The sequence below is a fragment of the Portunus trituberculatus genome, chromosome 31 (assembly GCF_017591435.1).
Source record: "Portunus trituberculatus isolate SZX2019 chromosome 31, ASM1759143v1, whole genome shotgun sequence".
Lineage (NCBI taxonomy): Eukaryota > Metazoa > Arthropoda > Malacostraca > Decapoda > Portunidae > Portunus > Portunus trituberculatus.
This window is the reverse complement of record NC_059285.1, coordinates 4,496,143-4,517,211: the sequence shown is the minus strand read 5'-3', so window position 1 is coordinate 4,517,211 and position 21,069 is coordinate 4,496,143. Positions and strand designations below refer to the sequence as shown.

General features: G+C 44.5%; 3 protein-coding genes across 3 annotated transcripts; 1 reads left to right on the top strand and 2 right to left on the bottom strand.

Annotated features, from left to right (window-relative positions):
- Positions 1–1,132: 1,132 nt before the first annotated feature.
- Positions 1,133–3,832, bottom strand: LOC123511611. Its single transcript, XM_045267636.1, has one exon. It carries the CDS (start codon positions 3,830–3,832, stop codon positions 1,340–1,342), a length of 2,493 nt encoding a protein of 830 aa, XP_045123571.1. The 3' UTR covers positions 1,133–1,339.
- Positions 3,833–3,903: 71 nt separating this feature from the next.
- LOC123511610 (mucin-2-like) lies at positions 3,904–8,122 on the bottom strand. The gene is made up of 3 exons (XM_045267635.1): positions 7,260–8,122; positions 4,073–6,952; positions 3,904–3,942 (listed from the first exon to the last, which is right to left on the bottom strand). The coding sequence occupies exons 1-3, from the start codon at positions 7,410–7,412 to the stop codon at positions 3,904–3,906; spliced, it is 3,072 nt and encodes a 1,023-aa protein (XP_045123570.1). The 5' UTR covers positions 7,413–8,122.
- A 7,592-nt stretch (positions 8,123–15,714) lies between these two features.
- LOC123511253 (cytochrome c oxidase subunit 5A, mitochondrial-like) lies at positions 15,715–20,415 on the top strand. The gene is made up of 4 exons (XM_045266975.1): positions 15,715–15,875; positions 17,406–17,518; positions 19,380–19,550; positions 20,120–20,415. The coding sequence occupies exons 1-4, from the start codon at positions 15,797–15,799 to the stop codon at positions 20,213–20,215; spliced, it is 459 nt and encodes a 152-aa protein (XP_045122910.1). The 5' UTR covers positions 15,715–15,796; the 3' UTR covers positions 20,216–20,415.
- Positions 20,416–21,069: the final 654 nt, after the last annotated feature.

Below are 21,069 nucleotides of genomic sequence, written 5' to 3'. Positions count from 1 at the left end.
CCGGTACTGAAGGGGTTCAACATGAAAAAAAAAAAAAAAAAATAGCATTACATCAAAGTAAGTATTGGAGCCCGTGAGGTTGCCAGCATCTGCTGCCACTACGTGTGTAAGTGGTAGATCACGGCACTGCTCTGTTCATCATTTTCCTGGGTTTAGCCTTTGCTGGTTTTCTTTTTTATTTGTTTATTCATTTTTCTAATGTAGGTTTCTCTTTGATTACTTTCTTCTTAATCCATGTCCTAAAGAACGTCGTTCCGTGGCTGTGTCCAGTATTCAGTCCTGCACCCAGCACCTCCGCGCATGTTAATTGCTGCCCCATAGTCCTCCTCTGCAATCAAAGTTGGCACGGCCGGATGGATTTTTTATTTTTTTATTTTTATTTATTTATTTTTTTTTCATTCAGAGACATACGTTGTATTATGCGTCATCTACCAGTCTGTCTGCGGAGGTGTGTAGTTACCTATTTACGGTATCTATCCATTTTCTTTCTTGGGAATATCAACTTTATTCGATTTAGTTTTATTACTGTGCCGAGATGGAGCAAAGCATGGAGTAGATGAAATTCCATGCATGCTGAGCTGCTTGAAGTAGTGATGCTACAAAGCCCATTGAATCTCATGCTTGCAGATTAAAAAGATCATGGACTAATTAATGGCTTTACGATAAGAGCTTCGCCGATGCCAGATGGAAGTGGCTGGGTATTTGACGGGAGGTCATGCTTTCTGGCCTGAGTCAGCGTTGTGGTGACCTGCGCCATCGTACTACTCCGAGTGACTGAACATGCCTTGTATGTTGCTGATGATGTGATGACTGAGTGATATCAGACAGGTCAAGAAGCAAGAGACAACGTCATGAAGCCACTTGTGGTGATTATGAAAAATTGAGTGACACGTTTTATTGCATGTTGTTGGTGTGTGGTGTGTGGTGTGTGATGGACGAGTGAAGGGACAACCCGCCCGTCACGGAAAGGGGCCTGACGGGGAAATATTAGGGCACTTCCAAGGCAGGTCACATTGTGCCTACACCCTACACATCCACACGAAATGGTTAGTTTGTCATGTCGAGTACCCACCTGCTGAGTTTTTCAAGTGTATTTCATAAATTCTTACTCCAGCGAAGCATAATATATCAATTTCAAAATAATAAATTAACTTTATTAAAAATGTTCACATCATGAAAACAATAACAACAACAACAACAATATAATGCCGTTAATTTAAGCCTTATAAGGTACAGTTAACACACACATGAAGTAACTGTCAATAGTTCATCCAATATTTCTTATGCAACAGCGCATAATAACTGCAGGCAATAGACGAGTGGAGAGAGAACCCGCCCGTCACGGAAGGGGACCTGACGGGGAAATGTTAGGGCACTTCCAAGGCAGGACACATTGTGAAGAGTCTGGGTTGAAGAGCAGCGAGTGAGGACAAGAGCGGTGCAGGAGATGACCATCATCTGTGCAGAAGTAGTAGTCTTTGCAACAGCCCTGTTGACACGCCGGGTAGTACCCCTCCTTGTCGCAATGGTCGCTGGCTGGCTCGTTGCGGGAACAATCTTGTGGCCGCACACACACTGGGTAGCGAGGGTCAGTGTTGAACACCAGACCTCCGGGGCACTGTGCTTCCACTGGCCAGAACTCGTCGCCGGTGGCCTCGCACCGCAGGAAGTCTGAACAGCAGGTGTGACAGCGAGGGAAGCTGCCTGGGTGACGGCAGGTGGTGCCATTGATGGAGGGACCTTTGATGGCTGGGTCGTAGGGACAGTCTTCGGGAGGAACGCAGTATGGATAGGTGGAGACTGTATTAAAAACGAGGCCTGGAGGGCATTTCTTGGTGGCCTTCACCAGTCTGTCATCCTTTTCATAACAGTGTGTGTACAGCGACTGGCAGGTGTGGCTCTTGGCGAAGTGGCCTGCGTGAGTACATTCGCTGATAACCACGTCGGAGCCTTCCTGCCCGGGTGTGCTGCTGGAGGGGCAGGTCGCCGCGCAGGTAGCCCCGCCGCTACATTGCAAAGTTTCGCGGTCAAACACAGGCCGGTCAAAAGGACACTGAACACGCACGGGATCTTGACTCCTGTACGGGCCTGAACATATATAGTAAAACCGGCAGTCCCTTGGGTCAGCAACCAGCCCTCCCAGCTTCCCACACTGCGGCGCACACGCGTCCACCTCCACGGCTGGCTGCTCTGGTGACGGAGTGTTGCCAGCCGTTACGGAAGTATCGCTAGCGGCGGGAAGTGTGACTGCTACGCTCTGGTTGGGACAAGGCTGGTAACACTCTGCCTCAGCCACACACCGTTTCTTGCTGAAATGGAAGATTGGAGTGCGTTTTGGGCACGTAGCGTGAACGGGTCGTGGTGCTAAACTGTCCACATAGACGCAAGCATAGTAGCGGTTACAGTTTGAGAGGTCGGCTAGCAGGACTCCAGCCTTGGAGCAGTGCACAGGTTCACATGCCGCGCTGCCCGAGGTGTCGCTAACGTTGATGGGACTGCCAGGACTTTGGATGACGCTGCTGTCTGAATCTTGTGTGATGCCGGGGTTTTGGTCGCTGGCTGGAATAATGGTTGAGCCTCCTGCCGCAGTGCTACTGGGAGGGATAGTGACAGCAGCTACATCTGTGGTAGGAGGGTCCGTGATAACATTGTCAGCACATGTAAGGATGCAGGGTGCAGTTCTCTGGCAGCTGTAGGATGACAAGTCAAAGACGGGGCGCTCCTTGGGGCACTTGACGCGGCTGAGGTGGTGCTTGCCGTCCACCACCATGCACACGTAATAGTGGTGGCAGTCTAGCGGGTCGTGCACGATGGTGTTGTGGGCGCTGCATCGTGGCCTGCATGATCCTGGTCGTACAGTCGTGGTGGTTGTCGTGGTCTCAGAAGGTGAAGTGGAGACGCTTGATGAACTAGTAACCGTAGAATTTTGGCCGCAGGTGTTTTTGCAGGTGTTTACTTGAGAGCAGCTGGTGGTGGCGGTGTCGAAGTACGGCTGATGGGAGGGACACTTCATTTTGGTGGCTGTGATAGGAGACCCATCACACACATAGTAGTGGCCACAGTCCCGGGGATCAGGCACAATGGTCTGCGACTCCACACAGCGAGGGGAGCACGGGTCGTTGGCCACACCAGGACTCTCGAGTGGAGAGGGAATGGTGGCGTCTGTCAGAGGACAAGGCAGTTTACACTCTGTCTTTTCCACACAGATGTTCTTGCTGCTGTCAAAGAACGGTTTGGCGTCGGGGCACCTGGAGCGGATGGGTTGAGGTGTGAGTGTGCCCATCAGCATGCACACATAGTAGTGCTTGCAGTCGGAGGGATCTGGCACCCTAGTGTTAGGGATGAGGCACTTAGGGTGACACGAAGGTTCTGGCGACATATCAGGGATAGAAATAGGAGTTGATTCATTACAGAAGACTTTACAAACGCCGCCTGCACTACATCTGCCCAGGGTCTGATCGAAGACTGGTCGATTTGATGGGCATCTAATGCGTTTAGGCTCTGGAATCACATCTCTCAGGAAGTGACAGACGTAGAAGTAGCGGCAGTCTGTTGGATCTGCCAACCAGGAATCGGGAACTAAGCAGACTGGCTGGCAATCTATCGAAGAGGACGGCGGTGGAGGAAGGGACGGCAAGGCATCAGCTGTGTTCGTGATGGAGGTGACTGCTGTTATCGTTGTTGTTGGGTCGTCTTGTGTAGTGAGGTTCGTGGTTTCATTCTGAGACACGATGATTGTAGCGAAGGCAGGGCAGCGAGGCAAGCAGGGGGCCCGCTTGACGCACTCACCAGCAGCGGAGTCAAAGGTTGGCCGGGAGCTGGGGCACTTCATGCGTATGGGATCAGGCTGTGAATCTTCCTTAAAGTTACAAATGTAAAAGAATCTACAATTACGAGGGTCGGCTACTTTCTTACTAGGCTCAGTGCACGATATGAGGCAGGCTGGCAATGGGGGATGTGTTGTGGTATCGGTGGTAGTGGTAGTAGCAGCAGTTGTGGTGGTGCCGGACGTGGTAGTGGTAGTGGTGGTGGAGGTGGCTGGCGGCGGCTTGGCAGCGCTGGTAGACTCCACATCTCCAGCTGAAGTGGTTTCAAAGTTTTCTGCTGCTGTTGAGACGTCTTGTGGTGATCCTGATGTTGTTTCATTTGAGTCTGAGTCAGCCACGGTATCCTGGTTCCCGCAGCGCACCTTACACTTGACGCCCCTGATGCACAGTTGCAGCGTGGGACTGAAGACTGGCACGCTGGCTGGACAGATGAACGGACGGGCCACCAGCTTGCCATCCTGAGCAACGCACTTATAATACCGATTGCAGTTAGTGGGGTTTGGGATCCGCAAGCCAGCAGTAGGACAGATCACGGTATCGCAGCTGTAAGGGCGAGTGGGAGGGAGAGGGAGAGGGGGGAGTATTGATGAAGTGTCGTGAGGGGTAGTTACCGAAGTGGCGGCGGCATTAGTGGCAGCGGAAGTGGAATCCCGAGAGGTGGAGTCGAAGTTGGTGAATGAAGAGAACTTGTTGAAGAGAGCGGAGGTGAAGCTGAGAGTCAAGGGCTTGGTGGTGAAACCGATGTTTGGTTGGATCACAGGCAAGGTGAGGGTGCTGATTAGCGGCGGGATGGTGATGGTTTGCTTCGTTATGGTGGTCGGGGGCTGAAGAGGGAGGATGATCGTGGGTTTGGGGAAGGGAGGAATCTCGATGGGGGCCTTGACGATAGTTGTGGTAGTGAAGGTGGGCAAACCAATGGTGGGGTAGACGATTGCAACTTGCTTGTTTGGTATATTGGGTAACTGGATCGAGAACAGGTTGGATAGGATGCCTGGTCTGAAGGGTAAGGCGGCCACTGCAGAGGCTGACGCGGTGTCTGCTGCCACCATGTCCGCGGCAGACGAGATGGCGCTGGTGTCGGCGGAGGGCGTGAGTGCTGGCATCCCTGCAGTCGAGGGGCGTGTGGTGACTATGGCAGCAGGGAGCGTGGCGGTGGGCTCAAGGGCGGCAGGGACGTGTGATGGCTGTGCGATGGTGGCAGGGAGGGGCACTGGTGACTGGATGGTGGCAGGGAGAGGGACTGGTGACTGGATGGTGGCAGGGAGAGGGACTGGTGACTGGATGGTGGCAGGGAGAGGGACTGGTGACTGGATGGTGGCAGGGAGAGGGACTGGTGACTGGATGGTGGCAGGGAGAGGGACTGGTGACTGGATGGTGGCAGGGAGGGGCACTGGTGACTGGATGGTGGCAGGGAGAGGGACTGGTGACTGGATGGTGGCAGGAAGAGGCACTGGTGACTGGATGGTGGCAGGGAGAGGGACTGGTGACTGGATGGTGGCAGGAAGAGGCACTGGTGACTGGATGGTGGCAGGGAGAGGGACTGGTGACTGGATGGTGGCAGGAAGAGACACTGGTGACTGGATTGTAGCTGGTATGGTGACTGGTGACTGAATGGTAGCTGGCTTGGTTGTAATCAGAGCAGGTTTGGTGATTGGTGACTGAATGGTAGCTGGCTTGGTTATAATCAGAGCAGGTTTGGTGATTGGTGACTGGATGGTAGCAGGGATAGTAACTGGTGACAGAATGGTAACGGGTTTGCTTGTGATCAAAGTATTAGTGACTGATGACTGGAGGACGGCAGGAAGAGTGACTGGTGAGTGAATGGTGGCCGGTTTAGTTGTAATCAGAGTATTAGTAGCGACAGGCTTGGTGACTGGTGACTGAATGACGGCAGGGATAGTGATTGGTGCCTCGATGATGGCAGGTTTCGTTGTGATGAGAGTATTAGTAGCAGCAGGGAGAAGGACTGGTGGCTGGAGAGTGGCTGGCTTGGTGACTGAAGAGTAAATTGTGGCAGGTTTGGTAGTAATCAGAGTATTAGTAGCAGCAGGGAGAGGGACTGGTGACTGGATGGTGGCAGGGAGGGAAACTGGTGACTGGACTGGTGACTGAATTGTAGCAGGTTTGGTGACTGGTAAGGAAACGGTTGCTGGTTTCGTCGTAATCAGAGTATTAGTATGAGCAGGTTTGGTGACTGGTGACTGGATGGTAGCAGGGAGAGTGGCCGGTGACTGGACAATGGGGGGGGTGCAGGTATCACTAGCGGTGGAGTCTGGAACTGTGGTAGTGGTTGTGGTGGAAAGAGTAACCTCCGGGGCCCCTGTGGTAGATGGCGAGGTGGTGGAGGGTGTGGTCGTATCGTTGCATGGCTCCGGTGTGGTAGAAGTGGAGGGTGGTGTGGTAGTCTCAGCGGAAGGTTCATCTGTGGTTAATTCTGTCACCTCCTCTTCCTCCTCCTCCTCCTCCTCCTCCTCCTCCTCCTCCTCCTCCTCCTCCTCCTCCTCCTCCTCAGTGGTGGTGGTGGTGGTGGTGGTGGTAGTGGTGGTGGAGGTGGTGGACGGTTCAGCAGTAGTGGAAGGAGTGGTTGTTTCAGTGGTGGTGGTAGGTGTGGTGGAAGGAGTGGTAGAAGGAGTTGTTGTTGTGGTTGTAGTGGTAGTGGAAGGAGTGGTAGAAGGAGTAGTTGTAGTGGAAGGAGTGGTGGAAGGAGTAGGTGTAGTAGTGGTAGTGGAAGGAGTGGTAGGAGTAGTTGTAGTAGTGGTAGTAGAGGGAGTAGTAGGCGGCTTAGAAGTTGTCGTAGTGGTGGAAGGCTTAGTGGTGGTGGTGGTGGTGGCGGGCTGCAGGGGCGGAGGCAGCTCGGCGACGTGGCACTCGTGGCCTCCCAGGGCGAGCTGAGTCCAGTTAGAGTAGACATGCTGCTGCGAGGGGCACGAGAGGCGGCAGCGGGCCCTCACCGAGCACTTGCGACTGTAGCGGTTGAAGACAGGCGTAGCGGAAGGGCAAGAGCACCGCGCCAGCACCAGCTCCCCACGCAGCTTCTTGCAGACGAAGTAGTGGCGACACGAAGATCTGTCCACCAGCATGGCGCCGTCACGAGGACAGCCCGGCATGCACAGGCCACTGCGAGTCTGAGGTGGAGAGGGACGGTGCTTTAGTAAGAGTATGGTATGTTGCTGCTGCCCCACCACCCCTCATGACGCCTGCTTGTTGAGTCATTGGTAACAACAATAACACACAGGTACGAATGTTAGTGACAATTTACATGAAGGCAGTTTTTGTTACCACATGAAAATATTTAAAGATATGATTGATGTCTAATTTCATATTATTTTTATTATTGTTTTATATCATCGGCGAAATTTTTTGTTAAAGTTTTGACAGACTTCATACGTTCTGAGGCTCATTCTATAAATCATACCATGGCAGCAAACTCACCTGATCTCCATCATATTCGCTGTAGTCGTAGTCGTCCTCATAGAAACCATAGTCGTCCTCCTCTTCTTCCAGTGGCATCGGAGAGGCCACGCAGAGCACTAATACCGCCGCCACCACCACCGCCACCCGCACCAGCCCCAGCCACATGCCCATCACCGCAGACCCTCAGCTGTGGCGACCACCAAAATAAGTACTCCACTTCCTTCTTGATGTTTTCGTTGCCTCGAGTGTGTTAAAGTCGTTGAGGCTTCATTGCTGGAGTAGCACAACTAGGGAAGCAGCACCGCGTCACGTCAATAGGACTGCGAATATATTTACTTTCAAGTCTGCCAATCAAAACATTCAAATATTTTCCCAGAAATAATGTCACAAAACATTCACCGTCAGTTATGTATCTGTCCACGCGTCCATTCACTGTTAACACAGCATTGGCAAAAGCAACAATGCCTAATGCGACCGCAGACTTGTAGTCTTGACAGCACCCAGCGGCGTGTGTCGCTGTGCGGGTCTTGAAGAGTGGTGGCTCTCCCTGCTGGAGACGCGGAGTGTGGTGACGGTGGTGGCTCCAGCAGGTGTCTCTTCAGGACATGTTTGTTCCTCCTTATGTACCCGCTCCCCGGGCCACTGACCCCGCCGCTGCCACTCGCACGCCCCCCCTCCTAGGTACACACACACACACACACACACACACACACACAGCAATGGATCAGCGACTCGTTAATCATTACTGATTACTCTGAGGCCAAATTATTTTATTCATTCCCGCGGATGGTGGCTGATATTTTGCATTATGCTTGATACTGATGCCTCGGAAGATACGCCAGCATTCGTCCACCAAATACACGTGAAAACTCCCAAAATAAGTCTTGAACATTGGGCAGCAGCTGAAAAAAAAAATGTAAACAAAACGTTATCCGCCTATTGGTTGAGTATGAACCAATGAGGGATGCGCGGCACGGCCGGCCAGCACACACCATGACTGGACTCTCCTCTTCTCGCCACACCACCCATCCATATTTTCCTCCACCGCGTTCTCTGCTTCTTGACACGTGTTGAAAAAAATAACGTTATTGAAGTTTTCATCTGAAATAGCTGTTATTCTTCACACTTATAAATACTCTGCAGGGAAGGCGGGGCGATAATGGAGGCGCCACAGGGCCTTTAGCGCCGCGCTGCGCCGTCCCGCGCACACACTACATGGGACGCTCACCCCCACACGAACCCAACCAGCAGAACGTTTACTTGCTGGGCTTCGTGCGTGCTGGTCTCGCCAGCCTGGTGCCTCCATCATGATGTGTTCCGGGAACTGCTGACACACGTTCCCAGACTGTCTTACTCGTAATGTCATGCTCATCAACTCCATCCTTGAGAAGCGCCTACGTTTCAAATGATGAAATAATTTCGTTCTTATACACTTTTGAATGTATAAATGCTGAAAAGAAACTCATATATATATATATATATATATATATATATATATATATATATATATATATATATATATATATATATATATATATATATATATATATATATATATATATATATATATATATATATATATATATATATATATATATATATATATATATATATATATATAGAACGTGTTGTAATATTGTAATATTGTTGGCTAATTAAAGTTGTTCTTCATCCGTGGCCACAGAACACAGAGAGGCGCCTCATCAATCTTAATCTTAGTGTTGACTCTCGTGCAGGAAACACATGATACATGGACCTGGCGATGTGTTGCCAGTACACTTACCCGGAATTCAAAGCACAATGGACGCGCAGTAAGATTACCTGATAACGCTTGACCTCGTTTGGCAAAAGACTTCCAGACGCTAACAACGCCGGTGGGCGCCTTGTATGGCGGCGTCCCCTCCCAAGTGTGTACACGGGCGGCCACGAGTGTGTGTGGAGTGGGAAGTGTGTGGCTAACTGTGGACACTGCCCGGGGTGTTCCCTCGGCCCCGGGAGCTGACCCTCTTCGCGGTAGTTTCCACCGACTCCTGCATGACTCGGGAAGGTCCTCTGCTAAGCTTGAGTCTTGCTTCTGAAGCTCCCAACCCAGCGACACGATGCACAGAAATCAAGTCACTTTGAAACTTTAAAAGAACGAGAAGCAAATACACAGTAAGAATTTTGACCTTACAAAAATTCCCTAAAAATCGTCAAAAGTACAAAAATAGTTGTCGAGTTTCTAACATGGTAGATTCAACTGCTGAACATTTAACGAAGAAACTGCCAAGTCCTTACGAACAAAAGCATTGAAATAGTCTTCATAGCCTTACATATATAATGGAGAGAGAGAGAGAGAGAGAGAGAGAGAGAGAGAGCGCTAGTGTTCATCCACCTTCCCCTTTCCGAATTGTCTTCCTGGTCAATAGTGTTCGTCTCTCTCTCTCTCTCTCTCTCTCTCTCTCTCTCTCTCTCTCTCTCTCTCTCTCTTCTCTTAGTCCCGTTAATTAAAGGAAAAATACACATACACACACACACACACACTCACACAGACGTAAACACGATCATCACGCACTCCGTCAGTTAATCTTCCTTGCTTTATTCTTACACTATTCCTTTTCTCACGTTTAGCAATCTTTACCATGCACCTCTCCTCTCCTTCCGTCTCTCTCTCTCTCTCTCTCTCTCTCTCTCTCTCTCTCTCTCTCTCTCTCAAATATATATTCAACAAAGGCGCTACTATATTGAGAGAGAGAGAGAGAGAGAGAGAGAGAGAGAGAGAGAGAGAGAGAGAGAGAGGGGAAGTACTACTACTACTACTACTACTACTACTGATGATAATACTAATAATACTACTATAATAATAATAATAATAATGATAATGTTAATGATAATAATAACAATAGCTTGATTTCCCGCACCATTACAGTTATCCTTGTACTGTAAAATTAAAAAAAATTAATAATGAACAAAGAAAAGTGCAGGAACATGAGAGGCTAAAAAGATATCCAAAAGAACACTAACAGTACATAGTCACGGCCTAAAAATACACTTGCACCTCGAAGAAAAAAAATAGTAACTGTTAAAACAATAATCCCACATAGAGAGAGAGAGGGAGAGGGAGAGGGAGAGGGGGAGAGGAGAAGAGAAAAAAAAAATGAGCAAGAGAGAGAGAGAGGCAGACAGAGAGACAGAGAGACAGACAGAACCGGGATGCGAGGGATGGAACTGTTTACCCTGAGAATACCTTTTTGTGTGTGAACGTTAAACATCAGGCTATTCAACTCTTCTAGACTGACCTCCCTCCATCCCTCCACTCCCTCCCTCCCAGATACCTTCATCAACCCTCCTCCCTTCCTAATACCTCCCTCCATCACCTTTGCATCTCACCACCACCTTTTCCTCCTCTTTCTTCTCCTAGCTCCTCCTCCAATCCTTCTTCATTTCCCTCCCCAGGTCCTTCTTTTCTCCATTCTCCTCCCTTTGCCATCTATTCACTCCCTTTTGTCCTTTCATTCACGCCCCTCACCCTACTCATCCCTTTGTTCTCTCTGTGTCTTTATTTCCATCCTTCTTCGTCTCTCTCGTCTCCTCTCTCTGTCCATCTTTTTTTTTCTATCTTAATCTATCCCACTTCCTCCCTTTGTTTTGTCTTTCATTCACTTCTTTCTTCTTCTTTTTTCTTCTTTTTCTTTTGTCTTCTATCAGTTTTTGTGTCTCTCTTTGTCAGCTGTTTGCTCCTTTTCTCTCCTTCTTCTCATCCTGTTATCCTGTTTTCATCCTTTCGTGTCCTACTTCATCTTCTTCTTTTACCTTCGTCCAGTTCCTTCGTTTATTTTAATCCATTCCTCTTCCTTTCTTTATTTTGTTTCCCGTTCATTTATTTTCCCTCTCGATACACTTCTCTAGCTCTCCTCTTTTTTCCCTTACGTACACATCAAACAAGCTATTAGTAGGCCTTGAGAAGCCTTGTCGTGTATGAAGTGTTACATACGTACTCAGAAACTTACAGCTAGAGAGAATAGCTGTTCTTTAATTCCTGTTTGTTCGCCTCGCCTCTTGCCATTACTTGTATTCTGAAACGCTGTGATCTCTCTCTCTCTCTCTCTCTCTCTCTCTCTCTCTCTCTCTCTCTCTCTCTCTCTCTCTCTCTCTCACTCCGGCTTCATACTTCCAAAGGTCATAGAGATGATTAACCAGGTTCTCAAGAGTGTTTCTTCTGTTGATACTGTAAAGCCTGATAGTCTGTCAGTAGAACCATAAAAATAAACTAGGATTGATAAAAATACGGGTAAAGTAGCGAAAAGTAGCAGCGAAGAGGTGCAGAAGTGCTTTAGAATTCGTAGCATTATCTCAACACACTTGACCCTCAGCAGAGGAATCCCAGCGCTGCAGGATCGGTAATGGGGTCAGTTTGTACAAGTGCCCGCGTTAAAAATCCCTCGCAGACCTGAAAACCTTAATTCGTAGAGAGGTGAAACTCTTCCTCGTCCCTGTTAGCAACACGCATGCAGGAAGTGACTCCGGTAGGTTGATGGTAAGTATTATGTATTGAAGAAAAAGTGAAGTATTTGTTCGTTAATTAAGTTTTTTTTTTCTTGCGGAAGAGCGAATGTATTTTATCCTTCTTTTTGTTTCTTTTTGTAATGACAGGTTGATGAGTAACGTATGTTTCTCCTCAAAGATCATTCCAGAAAAGAGAAAAGTTTTATTTAGTAGTTCCTTTTATTTACTTTATGTGTCATAGCAAACGGTATCTTTGTTTCCTTTGTTGTACAGTTTTTTTTTTTTTTCTGCCAGTTTTCAGCACGACTATATGATTTATCACTTAATTAATTTTGTTAGTCTGGCTTTTCATTGGAAACTTACACACTTGGAATTGAGTCGCAGTTTGCTAGACGCATCGTAACAGTGCAGTGAGTGAGTGGTACGTTAAAACATACTACTGTATATTCTTGTTGCGCTCCACACTTCCAAGAGGCAAGGCAAGACATGCAGGTACCTCGAAACATCCGAGCATGAGCGGGGGATGTCAATGTCAAGACTACCACACACACACACACACACACACACACACACACACACACACACACACACACACACACACACACACAAGCCAGAGGACCGGGGTTCGATTCCCCGGCCGGGTGGAGATATTTGGGTGTGTCTCCTTTCACGTGTAGCCCCTGTTCACCTAGCAGTGAGTAGGTACGGGATGTAAATCGAGGAGTTGTGACCTTGTCCCGGTGTGTGGTGTGTGCCTGGTCTCAGGCCTATCCGAAGATCGGAAACAATGAGCTCTGAGCTCGTTCCGTAGGGTAACGTCTGGCTGTCTCGTCAGAGACTGCAGCAGATCAAACAGTGAAACACACACACACACACACACACACACACACACACACACACACACACACACACACACACACACACCATAGAAAGCATAAATTCACTATCAATTTGTGTGGTATAATATAAGGTGTTTATATACTCTTCTATCATCTCACCGCTTCCCAGTCCTCCAAACCTAATAATCCAGCCTCTCTTATCCTACCATTTTAGCATCCATATTTAAATTTTCCATCTCATCACAGCCACCTTATTTTTCCCTCCTCCCTTCTCTCACTCTCGCGGACCCACTGCTGGAAACCACGGGGCTGTCCTGCCGTTGCTGCGTCACCCCGGTCGATGCCAAAACTCGTCCGTGACCTTGCTGAAGCAGAAGGGTTATACTCGCTGGTCACTTCATCTCGTCCCTTGGAAACTGACACCAAGGAAGATTTTGCTCACCATACACCGTGGCGTGGTAATCTAATTGGTGGTAATCCAATCGTTTGTTTTAAAGAGAAGCTCGCCGCTAGACGTTGCCAACTAACAGCAGTACATCCTTCCGCATAAAAAAAAAAAAAAGGTCAACCTGTTGAGAAATTTAACAGGTAATGCTGTAAATTAATTAATATATATATGAATTCTAATCTCTGGAACACACTTCCATTTTCTATTTATTTGAAAACCATTTATTTTTCTTACAAGGGAAGCCGTTTAATGAGCCAACTCCAACCAAAGAAAATTAATAACGATAGTAATAATAACAATAATGATAATAATAATAATGATAATAATAATAATAATAATAATAATAATAATAATAATAATAATAATAATAATAATATTTAATAGAAATAATATTGTGAAAACTCTGCTCAAGTGCCGGGTTATGGAAGAATTCAAAATGTATTGGTTGAGGATACAATTCAAATCCACAGATCCACACGCCTGTATAATCTGACCCCCGCCCCTCCCGAAACACTAAGCTTGCTCACTTGCTGAAACACAAGAATTCCTTAAAGTGGATTACACTTGGATTTTTTCCAAAGTTTAAGGATCTTAAAGAAATCCACCTTCTGTTGAAGAGATCCAACTCTGAAGTGCTTCAAGAAATCTACTTTGGAATTGCTTGAATATCAAAATTGATCTTCTAATCTATGCATGTACCATGTACTTTGTATGTTCGCACACAAGACAATTAAATCTCAAACACACAATCACTTAATATGTACTTCATTTTTCTTTGACGATTTGTCATATAAAGTACAATAGTTTATAATTAAATTTACGTTGTTTTTAGCCCGGAGCACGACAATCATTCGATTCTAAACACTTCCACCAGCTCTAGTAATACAAAAATTTTCCATTCTTTCCGACATCTCAAATCATGTTGCTCGTTGCTCGTTGCTCGTTTTGTCCAACAGCCAACAAAAGTGGAGGAAATTTGTCCTGTGTGACGCCACCTTTATTGATTGAGTCACTGTTGAACTAAGGCGGTGCAGCAAACCAAACATACTGGCAAAAGGTGTAAAGTTGAGAGACTTATTGGAAAGAAGATAAGGATGCCAACAGACTATTTACTACCAGGGCGTTATAAATTGTTGCTTCCATTATTACACTTTTATGGTTTCACGGAACTCTTCGGTAAGAGTGAGCCCGCTTTGAGTCTTGAATGTTAACTTTTACTATGTGTTCCCATTCTCTCCCTCTTCCCGGTGTTTTGTTCGTTATATTTTTCTCTTTCTCTCCTTACAGATAGACATATAAATAGGTGATTGGATATGTGTATGTATGTATGATAGATAGACGGATATACGCATACAGATAAGTAAATAGATATATAGTTGGATGATTGTATATAAGTAGATAGATAAATAGATAGATAGATAGATAGATAGATAGGTAGAAAGACAAACAAACAAACAGACAGACAGACAGACAGATGAATAGACATATAGATAGAGATAGATAGATAGATAAATATTATAGGTAGATAGATAGATAAATAGATAGATAAATAGATAAGTAGATGAATAAATTTAGACAAATAGACAGACAAACAGACAAACAGACAGATAGACAGACAAACAGACAAATAGACAGACAAACAGACAGACAGACAGACAGACAGATTGATTAATTGATTGATTGACTGATGTATATATAAGTATATAGAATCCGATAGGTAGACAGACAGGCAGTTTCGTGTTCAGTCTACATAGATCAATAAGACTGCAGACAAACAATTCAGGAAGGTGCAGAGACATGGGTGGATTTCTAATATTGTGGAGGCAAAGTAACTGATAACATAGATTTAAGCTACTAATAAGATTGACACTAATAAATCATACTTATAGGCCTAGGTTACAAGTTAAGAAAAGGGAAGCAAAATATATAAGAGTGAGTGGGTGGGTGGTGTGGAAGGACAGGGAGGGGAGTTGTTTTGCAAAGAACTAATGAAGGTCATATTCCTATATGCACTTCACGAGAAGAATAAATGATATACCTTGTTTCCGATTCTGAGTTTATGTTTAATACGAACATTTTAGATAACGTTCACCATTCTAGAAAATATCATTATATATTTTGCGGCTTTTACAGACTTCAAGTTTTCCGGTTGTGGTGCAAAGCACGTAGGTTTGGTTCCCCCTCCTGTTCCTCCCTGCGTCCCTCCCCTCCAGAGAGGAACTCAGGTGGTTTGCAGAACCAATGACGCAATCCGTCTCGTATTTCAAGGTTGATTATGTTTGCTTTGATTACATGGTCTGTGTGTCCAGTCTGGATGCTCTTGATCTGTCTAAAGTATGATAATCAAACCACATCCTGTCTTTATTCAAGAATACCTTCCATTTATGTTTTGTGTGATGTGCAACAAATTTATTTATTAATTTCCTTTATTTTGGGGTGATTACTTATGTGAAAATATAAGATTATAAGTTAGTAAACTGAATGGTGCATAAGTAATGGAGTTCAACTACTCAATTAAACCACGACAATGCAAATCACGTGATTACTTTTCTCTATCACTTCCCACTGTCTTTGAATTAAATTTATCTTACTTTTGAACCCATTAATTGTATAATTAAGATTATTATATTTAATATGAACCTTGGAACGTGTATATTGCGAGTTTATGAGTGATTGCATATAAAGACTAAAAATAATTCTTGGCGGTTCTGAGGAACAGAGCCGCTGCCTCCCACCGCCAGCTGGTCCTCCATTGCCGCCACCGAGCCCTCACTGCCCGGAAAATGCTCCGCTCAGCCCTCTCCAGAGCCTCCTGCCTCGCCCGGGCCTCCCTGCTGGAGACTGCCAGCAGGGTACCAGCAGGTGAGTTACTTTATGAAGTTATTAGAGAAGCAGAAGGGTTTAATTACCGAAAGTAAAGCGAGGAGTTATCTCGGCGCCGTGACCCAAAATGCAGATATCTTGATAGTTTGATGAACCTGAAAAATATCGCCACTCTGTGTGCCGCCTGGTGCTCGCTAGCCTGTGTGGGGCAGTGCAGTGCCTTGGGGGTAGGTTGATGGACTGAGCGTGGAGTGAGTCACCGGTTTGAGGTGGAGCCCTAACTCCGGCTGGAGGGCCGTGACGCCCGCGGTGAGGTGGGCGGCGGAGAGGCAGGCTGGTTGGGGCTGCTGTGCTAGGCCAGCTCACGGTGGAAGACTACATTATTTTTATTGGTAAATTTGCAGTTTCAACCATTATACCTTATCTTATATTTCTTTTTCTTATGTGTAACAAGCTTGGGAGCCTGCTGGGAAAGTGGGATTTTAACCTAACTCCATTTTCCGATAGGGTAAAATGAGGTTAGAAATGCTCGTAGAAGTGTGATCTAGACCGTGAGAATGTGTATAGTTACGTGTGGTGTATTGGTTGAAATTTCAATAATTCCTTTTATTTGTACAAAAGACGTAGTTTTGTTTTTATTATTATTATTATTTTTACTATATTGAATATGTATATTTATTTTACATTAAGTATTTGCTTTGATAGATTTGTATTCATGCAGTATTTAGATTTTCCGTTCATATTGCTATTCCCATCAAGGGGATGTGGGATTATTTTACTGTTGCCCATGAAACAGCAGTAATTTTTTACTTCTCTCATAAGATAGAGCCCTTTTCTTGATTGTTTTGAATCTCCATATACATATCTCCGAAATTTATTATAACGTTGCTAATGATTTTTTTTTTAACTATTGCATGTCCTGCCCTCAGAACAAAACATATACGATTTCACATTAAAGTGTCATATTTATCAATCAGGTTATGTTTAGTTTGCAGTTATGTTAGGATGCTAGCAACGAGATCCAGGTGAAGACAGCAGTTTTAACAACTAGATGAGCACTGGCAGTAGCATCTTATTTATTTTTTGGGGCTAAGAAACAATATCTGTCTCATTCTGTTTCTTAAAAAAAGTGGCTTGTTTCTGTGGAATGGTTTAGGAATTCATTCTGAACAAACCAAAATCTATCAGGAAAAGATAATTGTTCATTTCCTGACATGAGATGTCCAATAAAGTAAAAATTTACCCTGGATATTTTTTAGGTGGGGTTAAAAAAGTGTTAATATAAAAAAAGAAAAGGAAAAGTTTTCCTTTGGATCACAAATCCCTCTTGGATCTCTCTTTATCCATTCAGGTGTATGTAAAGATTTTAGTGTGTGGTCTGAGTAACATTCTTTTATTAAATTAAATTCCATGTTCAGTTATGTGGCACTCAGTAAGTATATTTTACAATTAAGAGGGAAAACTGTAATATCAAAGTGTGTGTAAAAACAGTGAGCATGATTAGAGCCATTTGACATTTATCCTAATCAATATGAAAAGTAATTTGGTGTTTCTTTCCTTTCTCCACAGCCACAGTGAGCCGTAATGTGTCCAAACACAGCACTGAGACTGATGCTGAGCTGGATGCCCGGTACGAGGCTTACTTCTCCAGGAACGACATTGATGGCTGGGAGATCCGCAAGGTCGGGATCTATTAGTGCAATTTGATAGTGTGGTTTTGCATGTCAGTATCTAGTAGTGGCAACTCATCTCTTTGTTACAATTCAGAACTGGGAAAAAAAAGTATGTAAATCTTTAAAACAGGACCTCCTCTCTAATCCTTGCAATAATAACACAAAATGATGAGTAGTTAATGGAGAACACGTACCTTGTGGTCTTGTTTGGGGGTCACACACGGTTATGTCACATTGCCTCACTGAAATTAGAGACGTCACTCAGAGTCTAAGTCCAAATAGTAAACATTGCTATTGTCTATTGTATATATCTGGGGTTTGTGGGTAACAGGAAGTGACTGTCTGTTGTTCACATCCTGGGTTTGTGGGTAACTGCTGAATAGGATGCTTTTTGTGTCTATAGTTCTTTTGTCCAATGACGTGCCACCACCTCTTAACACCACAAGCTGCACCAATGGGAATTTGCTATATGTATTCGTAGGCGGGACACTGCTGGGCAGACAGGTGCACAGAGATCTGTGTGCTCAGTTGAGCCATGGCCACCAGTGACATTAGTTGTAAAGGTTGCTAATTTGATTACTGGGAAATCATCGCTCCTGCGATGCAAGTCTGTGTACAATCGAGAAGAGGATCAGCCAGGACCTTCACCTTTCGTTAAGGTATTGTGAGGAGGGGTATTGGTAGAGTTAGGGCATATTGTGTGAAACTATAAGAGAACCAGTCTGGGGGGAGGGAAGCTGCCCCAAAGCAAGGATATGGTAGGTTAGGTTTATGTTAGGGTTAGGTTAGTGTTGCGGGGCTGTGCCCCCATGGCTAGGTTAGGTTACGTTGGGTTAGGTTAGTGTTGTAGGGGGGGTCTGGGGGCACAGCCTCCCCGGTTAGGTTAGGTTTTTTGTCCTTAGATTTGTTTGGATCGCCATATCTCACCTATTTTGGCTCCCCCCCCAAAACTCCCGATTCCCCACGTGCCCCCAAGCTTGTTGGGGGGAAGGGGGGTAATAGAAAAGAATATGTAAGGAGTTGCTGTTCTATAGATTTACCGATAGTGGAGATTTTGTTTAGTGAACCACAAAGGTCAGCTAACCAGTGCCCCCGGGAATCCATTATGTCTTTGATGGAGTATCTCTTCTCCAGTTACCAGCCTTCTGACAAAGTGTGTGAGATAGTATTAATCTGTCTGTCTCTTAACATTGATGCTCCTGTAATTTTTAACTGACCTCATCATTTTAGAAAGCATTGGTAACATCCTCTCCTCACAACTTTATAGTGTGATTTACATACTTTACTGGAAACATTCCTTTCTTTTGCTGTTAAATACTTTGTCCTTTGTCTTAATACTTTTGCTAATAAGATGACTTTTATTTCATAAGAGTAATAAATTAAACCATGTTTCCCTCACTAATAAGTTGGAAACAGTAAATTCTAGCCCACAATGCCAAAATGTGTTGTAGGTACCACTTTTGTGACATTTATTTGTGAAAAGTATCAAGACAGCTCTTAGAGCATTTGTTTGTTGTAGAAAGTTTTGTGAAGGGGAGTGTAGAAACAGATATTGTGTATTTTATATATTTTATCCTTAAAATTTATCACTAGTACCAATTGAAATATAAGCAGTCTTCCAGTTGATTCCCAAAATGAGTGTTTAGTCATGCCTTATTATTGAACCATTTGATTCTTATCAAGGAAAACAAGGGGCACATTCATGATGAGTCACACTACATACTACAAGTTTTCATGATTGACTACAGACATATGCAATTAAATATTTGTAGCATCTGTATCATAACTACTATTGGTTCAGTCATTTGACACTCACTTTTCACCAAATAGTTCAAATTCTTGACAGTCTTTGTTACTGTTTTTGATGCAGGCCATGAATGACTTGTGTGGTATGGACCTTGTACCTGAACCCAAGATTATCATTGCTGCCTTGAAAGCCTGCCGTCGTGTGAATGACTATGCTCTGGCTGTTCGTTTCATGGAAGCCGTCAAGGAGAAGTGTGGCAACAAACAGAAGGAGATCTACCCATACATCCTGCAGGTATGTAGTGTGTTGCCCTTGATTCTTGGTAAGGAAATTAATGAGTATTGATGTGTCATTTGTACTAATTAAGTTCATATAAAGTTTGTATTTAATATTAAATAATGTTGCTTCTTTATCAGATATTAAATAGTTACAGTGCAACATTTTGGAAATCTAGTTTGTGGCATAACACTCTCACCATGAAGATATGGATATTTCTTGATAGAGGATTTTCAACCTTAGCATTCTCTATTCTATGAGCATTTATTTGATCATTTACATGGAATTTGTGATGACTCAAACTCTGCTGTGAGGATGGCAGTTTATATATGTATATATATATATATATATATATATATATATATATATATATATATATATATATATATATATATATTTATTTATTTATTTATTTATTATCTATTTTATTTATTTATTTTTTTTTTTCCAATTTGAATCTTCTAACATTTACTTTGGTGGAAGAAGGAGAATGTCAACAATTGAGTCTTGTTAAATCTGTGTTGATAAGGTCATAAGTTTTACAAGGATTTTGGTGGTTAAGATTGGTAACACACTGTCACCCACAGGAGATTGGGCCCACCCTGAAGGAGCTTGGTGTCAATACTCCTGAAGAACTTGGCTATGACAAGCCAGAGCTGGCTCTTGCTAGTGTATATGACTAAGTGATTAACTGTCCCTTGTATATTTTTCTCCAAACTTACAATTCAACCCATTCATGAAATAGAGCAACGTGTTTATTGTCTTGGTGTAATTACTCGGTGTGGAAATTTCCCCGTATGTGTGGAATTCTACAGAGTTTGTACAGAGTGAAGATTCTCCATATATAAAGTTAATAAATTATGTACAGATGGTATGACTTGTGTTCAGTTCTTTTCTTTCACACTTCTGTTAAAAATAGTGCTTAGAACAAATGGAAAAAAAAAATGCAGGAGTAAGCCTTCTGTCACCCATAAGAATATGCTGAGAAAATTTTGGCTGGAAGTTATTGATGATCTCAACGAGTTCAAATGATATGTAATGGTGAGCAGTGACACACACACACACACACACAGAGTTCCTCAGGCCTTCTTTAAAGTACCTTGCTGAAGCACTCCCCACATCAGTAAGTGCCTAAATAAGTGGGAAGTACTATAGTCTGTCTACTCTAAAGTGGCTCCTGGAAATTCAAAACAGTGTAGCTTATTGATGATATAATTGGTTTTACATGAATAATACCTTCTGTTGATCAATACTCATCGCAAGGACAGCTTAGTTTTCCTCATGATCTGACAAGCATGCATTCCTCTAGAACCCCATTGAGGCAAGAATCCAAGAGCCACTTTAAAGTAGACAGACTATAGTTCTACACAATGTGTGTGTGTGTATGTGTTGCAAAGATTATCTTTAACAATTTGAACTATGTAATGTTGGCAAGAAAACTTTTGCATGTCTCACTAGTTAGTCCTGAACTACTTTCCTTTCTCCTCCAGTAGAGAATAATGAGTGAGGTCTGCAAGGGGTGGGCATCCTCAGCTGG